General features: G+C 40.8%; 1 protein-coding gene across 1 annotated transcript; it reads left to right on the plus strand.

Moving 5' to 3' along the window:
• The first annotated feature begins 1,355 nt into the window (after positions 1-1,355).
• On the plus strand, positions 1,356-9,542 carry RFC3 (replication factor C subunit 3). Its single transcript, XM_038151745.1, has 9 exons — positions 1,356-1,518; positions 2,688-2,825; positions 3,353-3,420; positions 5,062-5,159; positions 5,436-5,617; positions 5,859-5,995; positions 6,124-6,222; positions 7,217-7,286; positions 8,556-9,542. The coding sequence occupies exons 1-9, from the start codon at positions 1,432-1,434 to the stop codon at positions 8,745-8,747; spliced, it is 1,071 nt and encodes a 356-aa protein (XP_038007673.1). The 5' UTR covers positions 1,356-1,431; the 3' UTR covers positions 8,748-9,542.
• The last annotated feature ends 9,337 nt before the right edge of the window (positions 9,543-18,879 follow it).

Genomic DNA, 18,879 nt, shown 5'->3' on the forward strand with positions numbered 1-18,879 from the left:
GCTGAAACCCACTTGGCTACACTCTCCTGTCAGGTAGTTGTAGGATTTGCTAATTCATGGCAATCTGCAAATGAAACTGATTAACGAATGTCCATGAGAGAGCAAGTAATGCAACTATTTCAGACAAACAGGGAACATGGTATTGATGAAAAGTGCTCTACTACCTCAACAGGTGCCCCCAACAGGTTTTTGTGATCTTCATGAGTAACTTGAACGTCTAGGTTAGAGCAGCTATTACCTGCATTTTACTTATTATACTTTCTGACTGTGGGAATAAAGGTGCACACAGACCTGGTAAAATATGAACAGTCACGTGAACATTTTTTTCCACAGAAATCATATAAGAGAAAAAAAAAAAAGCTGACACATTTCAGACTATTTGTTTCATTACTTCAAGGAATTCTACTTCCTAATAACTTCACTTCTGCATATGCTTCATTTATTAGGGCTACAAGACAAAGAGCCAAATGAGACTGTCTATTACATTCCTATATTTTGTGTAATTCTCTGTGTAGGTATTCTGTATATACACAAAGCCACACACACAGATGGAACTTGAAAATTCACTGTACGACACATATATTATGGGCAACTCATTAATTTGTAGTGAGGCTGTGGAAAAAGTTTTTGAGAAAGGGAAGAAAATAGTCCAAATCCTTCTGAAAGCGTTTTTTTTTTTTTTTTTTTTTTTTTTTTTTTGCCATAAAACAAAGTGAAGTAAAAAAACTGGTGCAGGAGATAGAGTTTTAAGGCTAAAATGGCAAGATCAGATCAAGGTGTTTTGGGCTTTTGGAGACTGAAGATTCCAAATTATCATTGTAAACTCCCTCGACCAAGTCTTTATAGTTTTAAGTTGCTCCAGGGGAAGTTTAGATTGGACATTAGGACGAATTTCTCCACAGAAGGGGTGATTTAACATTGGCATGGGCTGCCCAGGGAGGTGGTGGAGTCACTGTCCCTGGAGGTGTTGAAGGGAACACTGGACGTGGCACTCGGTGCCGTGTCTGGTTGCGTTGATGGTGTTGGGTCTCAGAGGTATTTTCCAACCTAACTGATTCTGCGATTCCTTGAAACGAGCCGCGAGAGGAATCATTTCAGAGGGGCTCTGAGGGCTCGCTCCCCCGACGAGGAGCCAGCGCGCTGGTTCGGGCTGCCGGGCAGAGTTAATCGCCTGCACAGCGCTTGGTAAGGGGCTCTTTGGTCAACGCCTTCAGGGAACAAAGTGCCGGCCGTAGCCAAGGCTCAGGGGGCGTCTCCGTCCTTCCGGAAGGCAAAACCTCGTCGCCCCGCCGGGCCGGGTCGGGGCGCGGCCGCCGCGCTCCTCTGAGGGAGCCGCGGGGGTGGGGCCGCGGCTGCCGCCGGGGTTTGTCCCTTGGCGGCCGCCGTACGGAGCGCGCTTCCCGCCGCCGGCCCGCGCGCTTCGGGAGCGCCATGAGCCTGTGGGCGGACAAGCACCGGCCCGGCACCCTCGGCCGCCTCGACTTCCACCGCGAGCAGGCGGCGCGGCTCCGCAACCTGGTCAGTGAGGCACGGCCTCTGCTCTGCCCGGCGCCCTCCCCGCCGGACTCTGCCCGGGGCCCCGGCGGCCTCCAGGTCCTCTCGGTCCTCTCCTCCTCGCAGCGAGAATCCCCCTGGACTCGGCATTGCGCCTAACTAAGGGGGAGAACTTTACTGTGCGGGTGACCGAACCCTGCAACAGATTGCTCAGAGTGGCTGTGAAGTCTCCGTCACTGGAGATAGTCGGGAACCCTTTGGATGGAATCCTGGGAGGTCGGGCCACTGTGGTCCATTCCAACCTGACCCATGCTATAATTGGGATTCTTTCCGGGCCCGCAGCGCTGCTCTGTGGGGCCGGGGTCGGCAGCTTTCCCTCCGTGCAGGCCCTGCCTTTCCGAGCAGCGCCCGTGCCGCGGGAAGTGTCCCAGCATCGCTTGGGAGCGCGGCTTGGTGCCGAGGGGAAAGGCTGCGCGGGAACCTGTGGCTCGACTCTTTCGGGAGTGGCGTGCACATGTTCCTCCTGGTGGTTTCAGCCCGAGAACAGGGCTTGGCTTGTTTGCCTGATGTTAGGGGAAATTCTTGAGGCAGGCAGCTGGGAATGAAAGTCAGGACTGCTTCCCTGCCAGACGTGCGGATTGGCATATGCACTTCCTCAGGGATGAGTGGGATCTACTCGTGAAAGTGCTTTCTGTGGGGTATGGTCAGATGTGCTCCAAGTCATGCATTTTAGCTTTCCAGGAAATAAACTCCTAAACGTGTGTGTATATATATATAATATATATATATATATATATATATCATAACTATATATATAAGCATCTGCTTTAAACTTTGTTTCAACCCTTTTTTCTATGTATGTGTTTCTCTCAGCTGTCACTCTAGTAACTGGGAAGCATATAAACGTTGGAGTGGAGGTTTTAGGGTTTGTTTTGTTGTTAGTTTGCTTGAGGTGTTTTTCGAGCAGTGAGGTGTTTGAAGTTAAACGAGTCACACGTGGCTGTCAGAAAAATATGATGTTCTGTAGGAGATAATGCTGCAGGAAAGGATTTCAGCAGTTTGCATTCTAGGTGCTATGTTGTGATGGAGCTGGGAAAGACATTTAATGTAAACTTGGGTGAAAATAGAAGGATAAATAATCTTATAAGGAAAACACTGTGGTAGCTAACTCATCTTGTTTCTTTTTTGTTCAGGTTCAATGTGGTGACTTTCCTCATCTGTTGGTGTATGGACCATCAGGAGCTGGAAAAAAGACAAGAATAATGTGTTTGTTAAGGGAATTATATGGCGCAGGAGTGGAGAAACTGAGGATTGAGCATCAGAGTATAACGGTAAAAAAATAAGTCTTCCATCTCCTGTGAAGTAATGTGGAAATACTGACATATTTCTGTTGTGAGACCTTTGTAGTTTTTTGAGCTTTTAAAGTTAATTTTTATTTTGCACTCACTATCTTCAACCTTTTTATGTAATTCATTATACCGGTTTGGTTATACGAAGAAGTTATTTTCCAGATGTTCTTCAGGCCTTCAAGATGTGGGGTTCTCTCTTGTTTTCTGTGCCTGGTTGGCTGTTCTTGTGGTGTGGGTTTTTTTATTCAGAGTGGGTTTTTTTATTTATTGTTTAGAGTTCAGTTTGGACAATAGCATCTCTGCTGTTGCTATTTTACAGGCTGGATGATGTGTCAGTATTCCTTTTTTTCTTTGGAGGTGGGGCTGGGACCATAGGAGATAAGCAAGTCTGTGTCTCGAGAGTTCTTTGATCTCTGAGACTCTTGGTTTGCCTGTGATTTAGCCAGGTGTAAGCTCTAGGAGATTTTTATAACACTTTTTGAAACCTAATGTGCTTATTTTCAACGTAGGCACCTTCTAAGAAGAAGATTGAAATTAGCACCATTGCAAGTAATTACCACCTTGAAGTTAACCCAAGGTAAGTGTGCAGTAAAAATGCCTCACTTTAAGGGTAAGCCACTGGCTGTGTTGTGAGTGCCTTCAGCCTGGGTGTATGAGGGACTGATTGCCTGATTTGTTGCCTAAGCAAGTTAGGTAATGGTCTGTGGGTTTGGTCTGCAAATGAGAGCAGGGAGAGGATTTTTAATTGAACAGCTCTGAATGAACAATAATTTGGATTGCTGAACGCTTAAGACAGAAATGTTCTGTTTAACTGGCTACATAAGCATGCTGATGTTGAGGAATGGGCAACAGAGACAATTCTGGATTGACAGATTTCACCATTTCAGTTGAAATTAAGAACTTCTACTGGAGCTAACACCTCCATATCGTTAGTTCCCTCACAAATACAAAAATTAGGGAATTTAAAAGAAAGGCTTACCCTATAACTCTCCAAATAAAGTGTTTAGAGCATGGGAAAGACCACCACAAAATACTGTGGATCCTGTCTTGTGTGAGGTCAGATAATGATTTAAACAACAGAAGCTCTAGTGGGAGCTATCTACTTCTTCTTTGGCTGTTAAGAAGTTGCAGGTGATAGTTCAGAGACCCAAAGCAAATATTTGTATTTACCTGAAGCCACCTAATGTTGCTTTAAATGACAATGAGTGAATGTCATTGTGCACTGGGTGGTGTTGGTTACTGCTAAACCATAGCTCATGCTGCCTTGCAGTATAGAAGTTATTCTGCGCTGCCAGGTCTCCTTTAAAAACTCGTTCTTCAGCTAATCTGTTTATTGATTAGTGAGTATCTGCTGGTGTTCTAATACAAACACAAATAATTATCAGCTAATTACCAATAAAAGCTGAGGCTTATTGCTAATCACTGTTTTGAATATGTCATTTTGGTGATATCAAATGTGACCATTCAATCCCGCTGTGATAACCTACTAGCACTTTTCCTGTTACTCTATATAGAGTACTTCGAGCTTGAAACATAAAATAATTATATTTCAATTTAAATACACAAATGCTGAGTTGTGATTCGGGATTAATATCCTGATTTGTAGGCTTTCAGTGACTGAACAATTGTCATGTTTATGTTTGATCAGACAGTAAATCTCTGTGCTGTGCAGTGGCCTGTGAAGTTTGACTGAGTTATAACAATGGTGAAGTCATGTGCATCTTGAGTAACATGGAATGGGGTGAATGGCTAACAGGGAGAGGAAGTGAATTTCTGGGAAGGACTCTGCAGAATAAAACCTCACATTTACATCAGTCCTTTGATGGCATCCTATTATGTGGTTAGGCTTAATTGTTCTTCCCATAATGAGTAAAAAAGTTCACATTGGCTGTCCTTGTTCAAACTAGGTAAAAAATGTTTAGGTTTCTCATCTGAAGAAAATAAGTTCTATTTTAATGAGTTAATAAAACATTTAACAGTGGTTTAACTACATTTGAATAAAGTGCTACTAACCCAGTTGTGCCTGCATAAACTTTGGGTTGTTTTTATTATAGAGGAGGTAACTTTCAACAAAGTATATCAGTATTAGTTTAATTCTTACTCAGCAGCTTCTGAATTCTTTTGGCATTCTTGCTCATTTAGTTGACTTTTGGAGGAAGTATTTTATATGCAATATAAGGTTGTTTTAAAACAAGATTTATTCAAATTCCTGGTACAGTGATGCGGGAAACAATGACCGTGTGGTAATTCAGGAGCTCTTGAAGACAGTGGCACAGTCCCAACAGCTTGAGACAAGTACTCAACGAGATTTTAAAGGTGACTAAAACAGTTAAAACCAGTCAAAATACTTTTTTAATATGGGGAGATTTCAGTTCACTGCTTTGTTTGTACCTCTATGTTGCCTGAAGATTGTACAGTCAAAAAGGCATGAAGGTAATCTTAATCTTTTATTTTCCTTCCTGTGGAACTATGCTGTGTTTTTCTGCATATTGTCACTTATTTTGGTGTTATTGCTTATATGTCAAAAGTACTTTTTTCTTAGAAAGATTTGATATTAATACAGAACCCCACTATGTTTAATCCTTTTTTCAGTGGTGCTGTTAACAGAAGTTGACAAACTTACTAAAGACGCTCAGCATGCTTTGCGAAGAACAATGGAGAAGTACATGGCGACCTGCAGGTTGATCCTGTGCTGCAACTCAATGTCAAAAATTATAGGGCCCATTCAAAGCAGATGCCTGGCTGTACGAGTGCCTGCTCCCAGCATTGAGGATGTATGTTGAAACAGACGCAAAAATAGGTTACTATAAAATTCTTATTAGATAAGTTCTTGCTTTGGACTTACATTTTATTTTCACGTAATGACCTAGTTTTCCTTTGTGTCGGATGATTTTCCAAGCATGGCTTATGAAGAACTGGTCCATCTCTGGTCCAGAAATCTTTCTAACAGGAGAATCTGTAGGTGCTAAACAGTTAGCTAAGTGTTGTACTCCCTGCTATCTGTTTTCTGTCTAGATCTGCCATGTCTTGTCCAGTGTGTGTAAGAAAGAAGGCCTGACTCTTCCTCAGGAACTGGCTCAAAGGATTGCAGAGAAATCTGGCAGGAATCTTCGGAAAGCGCTACTTATGTGTGAGTCCTGCAGAGTACAACAGTAAGTCACTGCAAAAATTAATGTAAGTTCTACTGTCAGACACATAAATGACCTTGCTTCTAAGGCCTTGTTAAAATAGGCAACAATTTGCTTAGATTGTAATCTCTAAAAAGATAATTATTTTTTAGGTATCCTTTTACTGCTGATCAAGACATTCCTGAGATGGACTGGGAAATTTATTTGAGAGAAACTGCAAATGCTATTGTTGGTCAACAGACACCACAAAGGTAGGTGAATGCACTTGTCAAGAGCTATAAATGATGTTTTCCATGTACTGTTGAACCTAAAAAAAAAAAGTTGTATTCAAAAATGTGGTGTGTCCAGTTATGTGTAATTTCCTGTATTTCTACTGGAGTTGGTACTTTGCAGCCAGAGGAGTTGAGCTTTAAAATTACCAGAGAAGGCTGAATGAGTATCAGGAACTGAAGAACTGTTGTTTTTCCCTGTCAAAGCTTAATAATCTGGAGTGACCATAGGCTCAGTTGCATGGTGTGTTTCCCGTTTGGGTGGGTTTTTTTGGTGTGGGAGTGGTGGGTGTGTATGGTCATTCTGGTTTGTTTGTTTTATGTAAAGTTTCTCTTTGACCATCTTTAGCATAAAGCACCTTTGTAAAAGAACTGGAAGTGAGAATTCATTGCTTTTTTTGAGCACATCAGATGACTCCTGTGTTCATCTCACTGTCATACCCAAAGCCTGATTCTTTTAGCCTGTTCCATTATTACTTGCACGAGATGTCACTTAATTTAAATGCTTGTAGCATCTGCCCTTCTGTTTTCAAAAGCTGAGCTTTGGCTAATTGTGTCAGCTCTGCCACCTAATTGTCTTACCCTTTCTTATAAACCATGAAGAAAGAAAAACAGCATAAAGGAACTCTCTGGCTGTAGTAATTTAGTCACTAGTCTTAAGCATGAATAACGTAGATATGAAGAAGAATTAAAGGGAAACAATCCTGAGACAAATTATAATAGCCTTGTGGCTTCTAGATTAACTGAGACCATTGTAACTAGAGTATATTTATCTTTTGAATAAAAAATATGCAGCCTTTGAATTGAAATTAACTCATGCAATTCTTTTAGTTTTAAAGTAACACCCAAAACTAAAAGCAGAAAAGAAACGTTGCTTGGATTGCCTCTTTTCCTGCAGTGTATTTCACTAGTTGTAAAAAGACACTAATATGCTTTGGGATCATACTTCTCATATTTTGTGGTGTCTTTCCAACAGACTTTTAGAAGTCCGTGGACGGCTTTATGAACTCCTGACACACTGCATCCCTCCTGAGATTATAATGAAGGTAATTCAGCCATCTAGCTCTCAATGTGCCATAAATTTTAATATTGTGACTGTCTCAACAAAAGTTTTTTTAAAAAAAATACACCAAAACATCATAAATTATCCAGACATTGATGAAAAGCTGTGTCCTTTCCAAACAGACTAAAACTTGTTCAGTGGGTAAAAAAAAGCAGCATCATAGCTGAGTAAAGATAAAGGAGGACATTCTTAGTCCCCTTCACTTCTCAGGTCAGTTACTATATTAAAGCATAGTTGAGGATCTTGGTTGTCTTTCACAGCCGTAATGATTATATAGTTTTGTGGGCGATTCTTTATATGATTGGTTTTCGTTTATGAAAGTTTTGTTGTCGTAAGTTCATTATTTGCTATGTCTTTGTGGAGAGGTGTGCTGAAGGATATAAGACCAGCAGGACTATTCAAAGACAGATGTCACCTTGAGAGTGACATCCTATCCTGGAGAGGAACAAAGCAAGTGGGATGTTTATGTTTTTATTTTAAGGACGATGAAAGGATGCTGAAGACAGCTAGAGTAGAACAAAGATCAAAAATAATGTTTGCAACTTAACCTAGTAATGTTTGCTTTGCCGTCAGACATAATTTCTTTTCACATCAACAAATTTCTGCTTTGGATTCGGTACTTAGAGGTTTCTTTAACTTTCCTTTCTTACAGTAGGTTAGTAGATCCTGCATTGCTGTGTTTGAGAGTAAAAAGGTGCATGTTCTCTACTCACTCCCTCTTCATAAACTTGAAATGGTCTAGATATACTTCTCACTTAATCCTGGCTGTTTTAATTGAGATGGATTTGTGATGATTTTATTGCTGTCTCTAAAATAAAGCATATTGGGGTTTTGTAGTGGCTAAAGTATTGAAGTCAAGTTGTCTTATATGTCTGCACATAAATATGTTCATAAATACAGACAGAGACACTTAAATTCTAAATAACACTTTCCTTGGTTTTTGTTAATGTTGTTTCTCTTTGTGCTTGATGCTGTCAAGATAGAACTAAGTGGTTTTAATAAACTTGCTGTCTTGGTAGGAATTCTCCTCAGGCCATGTTCCTACATGCAGTCGAGGTTATAGTGTTTGGAGATGAGGTTAATTAATTTTCTTCTATTAAGGCATAAATTATCCCAGTAAATGAATATATTTTCTCTTGGATTAATGAATGAACTATTGGTTAATGCTTGGCTATTTTCAGAGAACCAAGGTTATCCTCTTAACAAAAAATTCATAATTTTTCAAATACTGCCCTGTTTTTTCCCATCTTAGGGTCTCCTGACAGAACTTCTAAATAATTGTGATGGACAGCTGAAAGGAGAAGTTGCACAGATGGCGGCCTTCTATGAACACCGCTTGCAACTGGGTAGCAAAGCCATTTATCATCTGGAAGCATTTGTTGCAAAGTTTATGGCAATTTACAAGAAGTTCATGGAAGATGGGCTGGATGACATAATGTTCTGATGCCCAAAGTTGTACACAGAATGTTGTGTTAAGATACCAATGGTGTTTCAAATGTCTAGTTGTCAGTGCTTGATTACATGTGGGTCTAGTTCTAAGTCAAATATTTTTATTTTGCTATTTAATAAAACAATGTTTGTTCAGCTTTAGAAACCAGATGGATATTTGGACGGCCACAAATCCATCTGTAGAGCCATACAAAATACATTGGCCTTTCAGAAAGACAGCACATTGCCTTGGAAGATGTGTAAGATCAGAGCTGCTTTGCAGTATTTGTAAGCTGACATTAAGAAGTGAGAACACAGGTGCTGTGTGCTTGGTTTTTGTTTATTAATCACAGATGGGCAAGGCTGAATGAAAAAGATGTTTTTTCCATGTTCTGCCAAGTTCCACCTTGAACATGTATGTTCTGCCTTCTGATCTATACATCTTAGTGTTTGTCTGGCTTCTTTTTTTTACCCTGAGTGTTTTCTGTGGTGTGCTCACACCAAATGTTTCCTTTCTTTTTTCTTAATAAGTAGTTGCATTGAAATTGTGGAGGAGCAATACTTAGGTGTGGCTTGTAAATCACATGTAACGCCTTGTTTAGAAGGATTATACCTTCATAAAGCAAGTTCACTTGCTGTCTGACACTCTTGGGTTTGCCTCAACCTACATAATGCTGTTCAGGTAAAGGTTATTACTCTTGACTATTTTTTTAATGAAAGAAAAAGTTTCAGCTTTCAACAAGTATCTTTTACCTCTTAAACTGATATGTGACATTTTTAAAATGGCAAAATAAATTGTAGCAAATATGAATAAAAATGCTGAATTATTTTTTCACTCTGTCTGTTACAGCCTAGGTGCATTCATCTGCTTTGATGTAGACATCTTTCAGAAAGGTGGGATATCCCACACATGCTGTAAGACTGAAGGAAGCCACTGAAGTTTAAAAAAATCCAAGTAAATACAAGCAACAAGAAAAAGTGAAAAAACAGCCTCCCAAAATAATAATAATGATAATAATAGAAATAATAATAATAGAAAGCCAGCAATACCTGTGCTGCAAGTCTTTCACATGTTATGTCTTGTGTACCATGGTACTATAAAAATTACCGAATTCATGTTCTTTATTACTTTTCAGTGCTAATTTAGGCTAATACTAGACAGTATTTAAAACTTAAGTTAATTAAATACTGCTGCTCTTCTCAAGGACTTAAGGGTTCCATGTGGAGTGTTAATGCACAGCTTGCATTCACATTCATTCTCAGTAAGATGGTGCTGCCCTGCTTCCTGCTCAACGGGGCTCCTGAAGAAGTTAGATGATGAGAGTTTTTTTCCTTCCATATGCTTGTCACCCAAATCCACAGCATTGGTAACTTGTCATATTGTGAATGTCTTCACTTTCAAAAGATCCTGGAGAAACATTAAATTAGTCAGTGATAGTGGAAAGGAGTGCTTAAATTCATTACAAAGTAGGGCACAGCTTTGTAATAGAGGGGGCAGAATAACTGCACATAGAAACTGCCCTGCTCTGTCTGGAGCCTTGTCTTATCTACTGATTTTTAAAAGCTGAACAGTTTTTATGCTTTCCCTACTACTAATGTATAGTGTGTAATAGAGTAAAAGTGTGAGTTCAAAGGATGACAAAACACTTCCCAAAAAAAACCAACCCCAAAAGCTAATGTGGGAGAAGAGGAATGCATGTAGGGGGTTGTGCATAGGGACAGTGTTGCTGTGGAGGGCGGAGAGGCAGGAGCTGGAGGTTGCAGAGGAGCAACTTGCTCTTTCAAAAGGCCTCTCAGCAGCTTTCTTTGTCTAGGGGTCAGAAAGAGCAGTATGAATCTCTGTAGGTGCTGTTGCTTCTTGTTGAAGTTTCATTTTTATGCTTTATTATCTGGGATGAATCAAGAGTAGCCAAGGATGGAAAAATGGTACAATGATAGGATTTCTGTGAGAGAACATGGCTATCACTCATCCTGAGAGCCAGCATTTGCCCCTGCTGATCCTGACTCTTGTCTTCCACAGTCTAGAAGACAAATTTAAACACACATGGCCACAAGTATCTTATAAGTCTCTGCATATGTCTTTCCTTGCTAGTAATTTTTCAGGAAATTTTGAATTAGTATCTGTAACAGGCTTCAGGAGAAGTGGTCACGCCACCAAGCCCGTCTGAGTTCAACGAGTGTCTATACATTGCTGTCATGTGGTTTAGTTTTTGTTCATCCTGTGAGGAGCACAGAGTTGGACTTGATGATCCTTAGGAGTGACTTCGACTTTGAGAGATGGTGTGATGATCAAGTAAGTGTTGTGCTTTCTGGGAATGTTTTAGAGGCTCGCTGCCTTAGATGCTGCTTCCCCTCCCTTAGGGGTAGTTGCAGCTCTTGCTTAGAGGCAGTGTGATGCCAAACTGAGGTGCTGGGCTCTGCTGCAGGGAGCAGGGACCCTTGAGGTCATGCAGGTGGCTGTCAGAAATAAAACTGATTTTTCTGCCTTTTTTCCCTTTGTGGGGGTCCTGTGCAAATCCTTTTACCAAAAATACAGAATGTTAGCCTGGCAGGTGAGCATCTTGTGGGCAGGCACTGCTGCCTCTCCAGCCTGGAACAGAATCACAGAATCATTTAGGGAAAAGACCTCTGATATCGACTCCCACTGAGCCTGCACACACATGGCGCAACAACAGTGCTGTGCTGGACCTACACTGGGCACAGCACACCTGCCTTGCACATCAAGTGGAAGAGGCAGTGCAAATAGACTCCTGAACACTGACTACTGCAGGACCAACCTCTCAGATGATCCATTTCTTCAGCTGATTTCATCTTTTGAGACCTGCTTAGAATTGCTGCTGAATTGCATGCTGAGAGGATTACCCTCGCTTTTATCCAGTGACACCTCCCACTAACTCGAAAAGAAAACTCCAAGCTGCTCCCTCCCACGTGGGACTTAAGCACTGAAGGTGTCTGAGGGGTTGCAGAGGAGTCAGCTTCATGATAGCATAGAAAGCCAGAGGTGAAACCGATTTAAAAAAAAGGATCAAGAAACTAAAGGCAGCAAGTACTTCTGTTGAAACTTTCTGTGCTCTGCAGAGATCAGCTGTGCAAAGGGTGAATGGTACATTCATACTTTATTCCCCATTTCTGAAGCCCAAGTGCTAACTCCCGTAAGGAATGTTATTTAAAGAATTTGACCTATATTGTTGAATGTACCCTGAAGGCTAATCAATAGTACATCATTCAAGGTGCATGTCAGGAATTAGTTACATTTCACAAAATGGCTAAGATTAAAATCATTTGCCATTAACTCCAACACTTAGAGAAATTGACTCAGAATTTTCTCTGTCATCAAAATGGAAATATTTTTCTGTCCAAATTGATCAGGACCCCTGGTTCCTCCTCCATGTTTTTGCTATTTTTTTCCCCTTTTTAAAGCTGTGGATGCTTTGTTTGTATATGAGTTGACCCCAATAACAGTTAAACATTCCTTTAACAAGTCGTCTGTCTTCTACAGTTGCGTACTGTCGCTGAACTTCTGGAAGAAATTGAATGCTCTGTTTCAGCAATCCTGGCATTAGTAAATTGTGTCCTAGTCATTTGAGCCTTAGGTGATGTTTCAGTAGAGGTGGGTTTGGCACCTCCTAAATAAGAGTGAGGCATTAGCTACTACAAGCATGTAGTTTCACCGCTGACACCACTGGTCCATCTGTGTTTCTCCCAGCAGCCACGACCTCTGTCTGGGCACTTTCTTGGAGCTATCTCCAGTTCTATCCCAAGAAATGGAATCGGTGTTGGTCTTTCTTATATATTTTAACCTCTTTGCAAGCCACGGTATACAATTATAAAGAATAAAGTTTGGGCATGGGGAAGTTGAGGACTGAGAGCTGGAGACCTACTGTGCTGCTCTCTTGGCTGACCTCAAGTGTTCCCAAATAATTTTTCTTGGTTTTCCCTGGGACAATCTACTTTGCTGTATGAAATGTGATGCTTTTAGTTGGCAGTCTGTGACAGCTAGTGAATGGCACAGTTTCACTATAGCTCAATGTTGCCAATGTGGGCTTTCACTGCATGCAAGCTGGTGTTCTTTTTTTAAACTTGTGATAGTATGTTCATGTCAAATGATTTTTGTGCCAAAGTATAAAGGCAACACTTAGCTCACTCCTGGTCACAATGAGATATGAAAGGCATGCTAGTAAAGCTAGTGTTTTGAGAAATCCATGGAATATTTCCTGTGCTTTTTACCACTCAGAATCCTTCTGCCAAATGTTATTTCAGTCTTGAGTGAGAAGGAAGGAAAGAAAATCAGGAGCCCCTTCAAAGAGAAGAAAAATAATCAGAATGACAAAGCAGGCAAGGACAGATCCTGAGGGAAGACAGGTACACTCGTTAATTGTATTTACATTTCAAAGACTAGTCACCTGCAGTGTTCTCAATCATACCCTACACTTACATTCCCTGCCACACACCATGAATAATAAATGCACTTTTGAAGCTAGAGTAAGTGACCAAATAGGCTTCTTCCAGTTTTAATTTTGCGGATGATCTTAATTTGAGAGGTCAGTACAAATGCCTATGGTAAGTGACAATTTTAGGCCAGTAATTGCTAATTAAGACAGAAAGCAAGATGCTGGCTAAGGCACTTTCAGATAGATCACAGATAACCTTGCAGGAGCTGATTAACTCAAACGGAATGCCTCCTTAGGTGATAGCTACCAAATGATACTTGGAACAATTTTTAAAATTAAAAAGGATGAGGGAAAAGGATTTATGAATACTTGGCAGCATTTTCTCTGGAGAAAGAATTTTGATAATAAGTTGGGTCAGCTGTTTGCTAATTAGCAAACAATTAGAAGAAAGACATTTACCCAGCGGGCAAGCATCTTTTATGATAGACTCACACTCATCAAACCTGTTTATGCTGAAGGAGGATAAACATTGCTGTGCTCACAGTGTCTCAGTGATGTGAGCAGCACTGGCTGCTGCTCCTATGCCACCTTTGCATGGGCTGGGTGGGACTTAGTGTGACAGTGCTTAATGTGGCCAACACAAAACAGAGGACCCTGCACTGCACTTGTGATCCTGAGGTAGCTGAGGACAATTTCCCAGAGCTCCTCAAAAGAAATTAGGACCAGCACAGCAACCATCTGTGGAGAAAACAGAAATCTCCAGACTGGTGAATTTTTTGGGACCTGCAAGTCAGAAAAAGTGAAAAGACATTAGTTTTATTTATATTAAAATAAATTATTATACAGTGTAAAGGAGATAATCATTGATAGATCAGAGTTAGGGTCAGACATTGGAAACTTTTCTGAAAGTATCCCTTGGACAGGTGAGGCCTCAAATGACCATAAATTCAGAGTGGTGGATGCTGTAAAGTAAAGCAGAGATAAGACAAAAAGCAGCAACCTTTCTACAAAACAGGCATGTGTCATCAGGACTGCCTGGTGAAAAGGTGGAGGGGATGATGAATCTTTCTGAGAGTTTAAGGCTGAACGCCTCTCCATGCTCCTTCCACAAGCAATGGAAGGAGATGAGCAGGTGCTGAACATGAGCTTGCTAGTCCAAACAAGTCTTCAAGGTGCATTCTGTTGTTCATTCTCTAAAGGAACTATTCCTTGCCATTAACTCCATGGGCAATTAAGGAGTACAAAAATAGATTTACATACAGATCTACTGACGCAATGCCTTAATGAAGCCAGAAAAATTGTACCTGTCTATTGTAGAATCCAGCTCAGAACAGCAAAGAGCACAGAGAAAAACAAATTGAGATCAAGTGCTGTTCTGGAGTGCAGAGCATTTCCCTTCCTATATCCCTTGGCACAAGGTAGTGCCTACCTTGCAGACTGCAAATGCAGACTGTGTTGAAGAAATTAAGGAATGCACTCAATCCTCATTTTGCTACTGGCATTCTAATCAAAACAAGAATTTAGAATAGAGCTTATGGCTTTGTCACATTTCTGACATGCATAAATGTGAGGATTTATTAATACATGATCTTTGCAAACCAATATGTATTTTTACTTTCTTTCCACTTTGAGGGCTGTGTCTGAGAGCAGTTTCTTTTGCAAGAGTCTGAATTAAGTCTGATCCCAAGAAGTCCAGAGGCAGCCACTGTGAGTGCAAGGCATCTCATGTGGCAGCAGGTCTGACCCATCCCTTAGGCAGAACTTCCCTGCAAAAGTGGCCCTGTGCAGTTCATTTCATTCAAAACAAAGACATTAACTCCTTGTTTGAGGTGAGAGTTGCTTTTAGTGCTGCTAGCAGTTGTCCAGAGATTAAAAATCCTTCCAGCTAGGCTAGTATTGTCCCTGTGACATGGATCTTGTTTGGAAACAGCTGGTGTGGATCAGGTAGACAGGGGTATCAGCATTAGGAGAAATCTAGTGGTGACTCACTGCACCTGAGGGAGGAACTGGAGATGATGAGCTCCAAGGGAATGCTGGAACAGGCTAAAACCTTCCAACAGGAGTAGTCAGGTTCAGTTAAAATACCTGTGTTGTTCCAGGAAAAAGCTAAGTATCAGGTGTGCTTGAGGGCAAGGACTGGCAGCTACCATCAGAGACGTTTTTCTTGTGCACCGTGTGGGTAAACAGCCTGTTTAACCAGGTGAGCAAATATGATGGAGGGGCTCAGAGGTGCTTTGGGCAACCTGAAGATGCACTAAAAAATACAGAGATGCTGTTAGAGAATGGTGTAAATAGTGCTGAGGTTGCTCCAACCCTGTATGGGCCACTCATTTAAGGGTTGGACTGGGTTATCCTTGTATGAAATGAAGGGAATGGCATCAACAGAGCTGAAAGGCAGCAACATTTTGTGGCTGAAAGTTATTTTCTCCATTTGCACAATGATGCTAACATTTAGGGTGGAAAAAGGAGCGCTGCAGAGGCAATCATTACAGATGGTGGACACTGATTAGCCTATCTAGCTCTTCCACCTGAGAATACAAGATGTACTATGATGGTACCATGGAAGGAAGTAAAGGAAATGTTATTACAGATATTACATCCAAATTGAATTAAAGCTGTATTAAAAACCAGAGACTGCTGCACTTTTTCATGCTAGGTCTGAAAAGCTGATATACATCTGCTACTGACAGGCATGTAAAGAACATGCAGGGGCTTATTTCTCAGAAAACAAGTTTTATCTCTGACTTGCTGCTTCACAAATCCATGGAAACAAAAGCAGGAAGTAAAATTATGGACAGACATTAATAAATAAACATCAGCAAAGCAGCTGTGTTGTTTGGGATTATTGTTTGTTTTGCTTCCAAATATTTACTTTACATTGCAAACTCTAGCAGTAAATTGTTACAGTTTCTTTATCCATAAAAATCAGGTAATGAATCTGACTTTCTTTGCAAGAGGTGAATCTGCAGATAAAAAGCATTATGTTAATAAATATTTTCTCAGTTGACTAGCAACCACTGGAACACTTTTCTGTGCTGTGCTCATTCCCTGTAGAGATTTAAATGAGTTACTAAATCCTTCTGACTTCTAATTTTATTGCCAGGGCAAGAACAATCCTTAAAACATGAAGCCCCCTTTTAATACTGTGTTTTTGAGGGGTCATGTGGTGGCATACAAGGGGGTAAGTATCTCTTTGCTTCCTTGGCTGTGGCTGCTCCAAGGCCGTGAAAATATCTCTGGAATGTGACAGTGTCATGAGTTACTGCCTCTGCCACGAGGGCTCTGTCCACCCAGTAATTCTCACAAAAGCCAGTCTGTCTTGTATGACTGGAAATATCATATGGGCTGACAAAGTGGAGCTGTAATAAAATGGTGTATCTTTCACTTACTTCCCACGTAATGTTACATCAAGTGGCAGAGTACAATAAATTTTAAACTAAAAAGTTGACAGGAATGATTATATAGTAATAAATGAACAAAAAAGACTTTCAAGGCACACATAAAAAATAATCCAGCAATCACCTTGCAACTGTATTTTATCTATTTTCAAGCAACAAAACACAGCTGGCAGCTGTTTATGAAAAGGGATCAGTGTGCTAAAGTGTGCTCAGCCTGAAATAATAACTCTAGGAAAAAATTTCAATGAAGATGTATTTTAAGAACAAAATCAAAGAAAACAAAGTCATGGAACCTGAGAGTTTCAAAGCAGCTTCTTCCTCATACATGACCTTCTCACCAAAACAAACCCAAGGCTATAAAAATTTCAGGAACTGTTTTCAAAGGCGCTGAGCTTTCAAAAGAAAGAAAATCTCTAAGTATTCCCTGTGCACTTCAATAAGGGAATTTTCCCTAGAACTTCCACACTTTAGTGTTTTCTGTGATCATGCACCAGTTGGTGTGGTCAAAGTACAAATGAGAAATGCATAGCTCAGGAATATGGTGCTCTTTCAGCTTGGCCAGTTTCTTGTCTTTAAAAATTATAGCAGTACTTCAATCAGGCCCCACCAGGACCTGTCTGCTGTCAGCTGTGCTTGGTCAGGGCACTCTCACTGACTTTTTTCTGCATAGAAGCATCTACTCTGCTTTTGCTCTGAGGTTAGCAAGAAAGCTCCTTGGTTTGGGTGATGGTCTATTTTAAATTGTTGTCTGACAGCTAATTCTTTCTGACATGAAATCAGGTCAGGTAAATACACTCTGCTGCAACCACGATGACTACCTGCTGCCGTTAGGGAGCTGTACAGTTGCTTGCCTGAATTCTGCATAGCAGCTTCTGAAAGCCTTTGAGCAGCGTGGTGACATGGGCAGCACATGTTTAACAGCCACTTCAAAAGTTGTTGTATTTTAAAAACTCAGTTTGCAACGTAGAAAAAGCAAGAAGTAAGTTTCGGAAAGCTGAGCGCTCTGGATTTTTTTCAACTTTTTCTCCCCTTTTTAATTCATTCAGCTCAACACTGTAATTGCCATAACTAACAAGCCCTTCTTGGTGCCATTGATCGCCCAAATCTAATACTGAGTCAAGTGATCTTGAGAACAGAGACCATCTCAGATTCCTCTGACACTGTGCACAGTGCTTTTTTCTCCCCTCTCCAGGATGAGCTCTGTGCTGTCCTGCATAGCTCTGAAGTCCCATCCAGCTTATGACAGGGCTGTTTCAAAGCCAGTTCTTTGTCCCTGTGAAGAATTGATTTTTGTACTCCATGTGAGCAAGGCTCACCTGAGGAGCAGGAAGGAGGTGAAGGTTTCTAAGGAACAAAGTTGTCTTGCTTTTCAAATCTTCCCCATTTTTGCTCCATTGCCCACATATATATCATTATCTGGCCTCCTACTCTCAAGATGTGAGCCATCTCTTTTATCACTTGCATGCGCCTCTCTTCGAGTTGAAAAATGGTGTATCTCTAGAAGAGAACAGATAAGGTGAATAAGTATCCCTTGAGGCACTAATGAATACAGAGTGTAGGGACCGGGACTGGCTCTGACACACTGGAAGCTGATGGTTTGCACCGCAGGAATACATCAATTATCTTCTGTTGTGCTACGTGTGGTTGTAGTACCTTTATCATGTCTGACACGCTGCTAACTTTAACTTTAAAGAGTCCCTACCACACTGTCGTATTTTAAAAACACAGCAGAATTTAGAAATGTTGAAACAACTGACATCTGTCAGACTGTCAATAAGCAACAAAATGATTTTTTTATCAATGAATGGCTATTTGGTCAGTGGGAAAGCACCTGCAATATTGAATCAAAATATTGGTGAAAGACACTTGGTTAACTAGCATTTGTCTACTTCTTCCCAGTAACAAAAATATACAATTAAAACAAATAGTTAGATAATCTCACTCCTGTGTGATACCCACCTCCCAGTGGACAAACATGCAAGATGTGGAGAACACCTCATCGTAGGATGGTGAAACTCAAGCAATGCACTTTCCCTTGAGCCAGAACCCAATGTAAATTTCACTCTTTTCAATAAAGATTTTTGCATCAGAAAGGGCAATTGGTCTCAGACTTTGGCAGGAATTTGCAGAGTGACAGTGCTGCAGGTTAGCTCCTGCTCTCAGGCTGAGCAGCTTTGGAGCAATTCATGACAAACAGGGAGGTTGATTAGGTCTTGGTGCACAGCAGGGACTCTGACAAAGGTTCATCAAGGGAATGTTAAATCCTGTAATAGTGCTGGAAAGGAAAGGGCACATATTAAAGACACTGAAAGCAAAAAGCAATAGAATTAATGACAATTATCCAACCTTATATTTCCCT

Source organism: Motacilla alba, chromosome 1 (assembly GCF_015832195.1).
Source record: "Motacilla alba alba isolate MOTALB_02 chromosome 1, Motacilla_alba_V1.0_pri, whole genome shotgun sequence".
Classification (NCBI taxonomy): domain Eukaryota; kingdom Metazoa; phylum Chordata; class Aves; order Passeriformes; family Motacillidae; genus Motacilla; species Motacilla alba.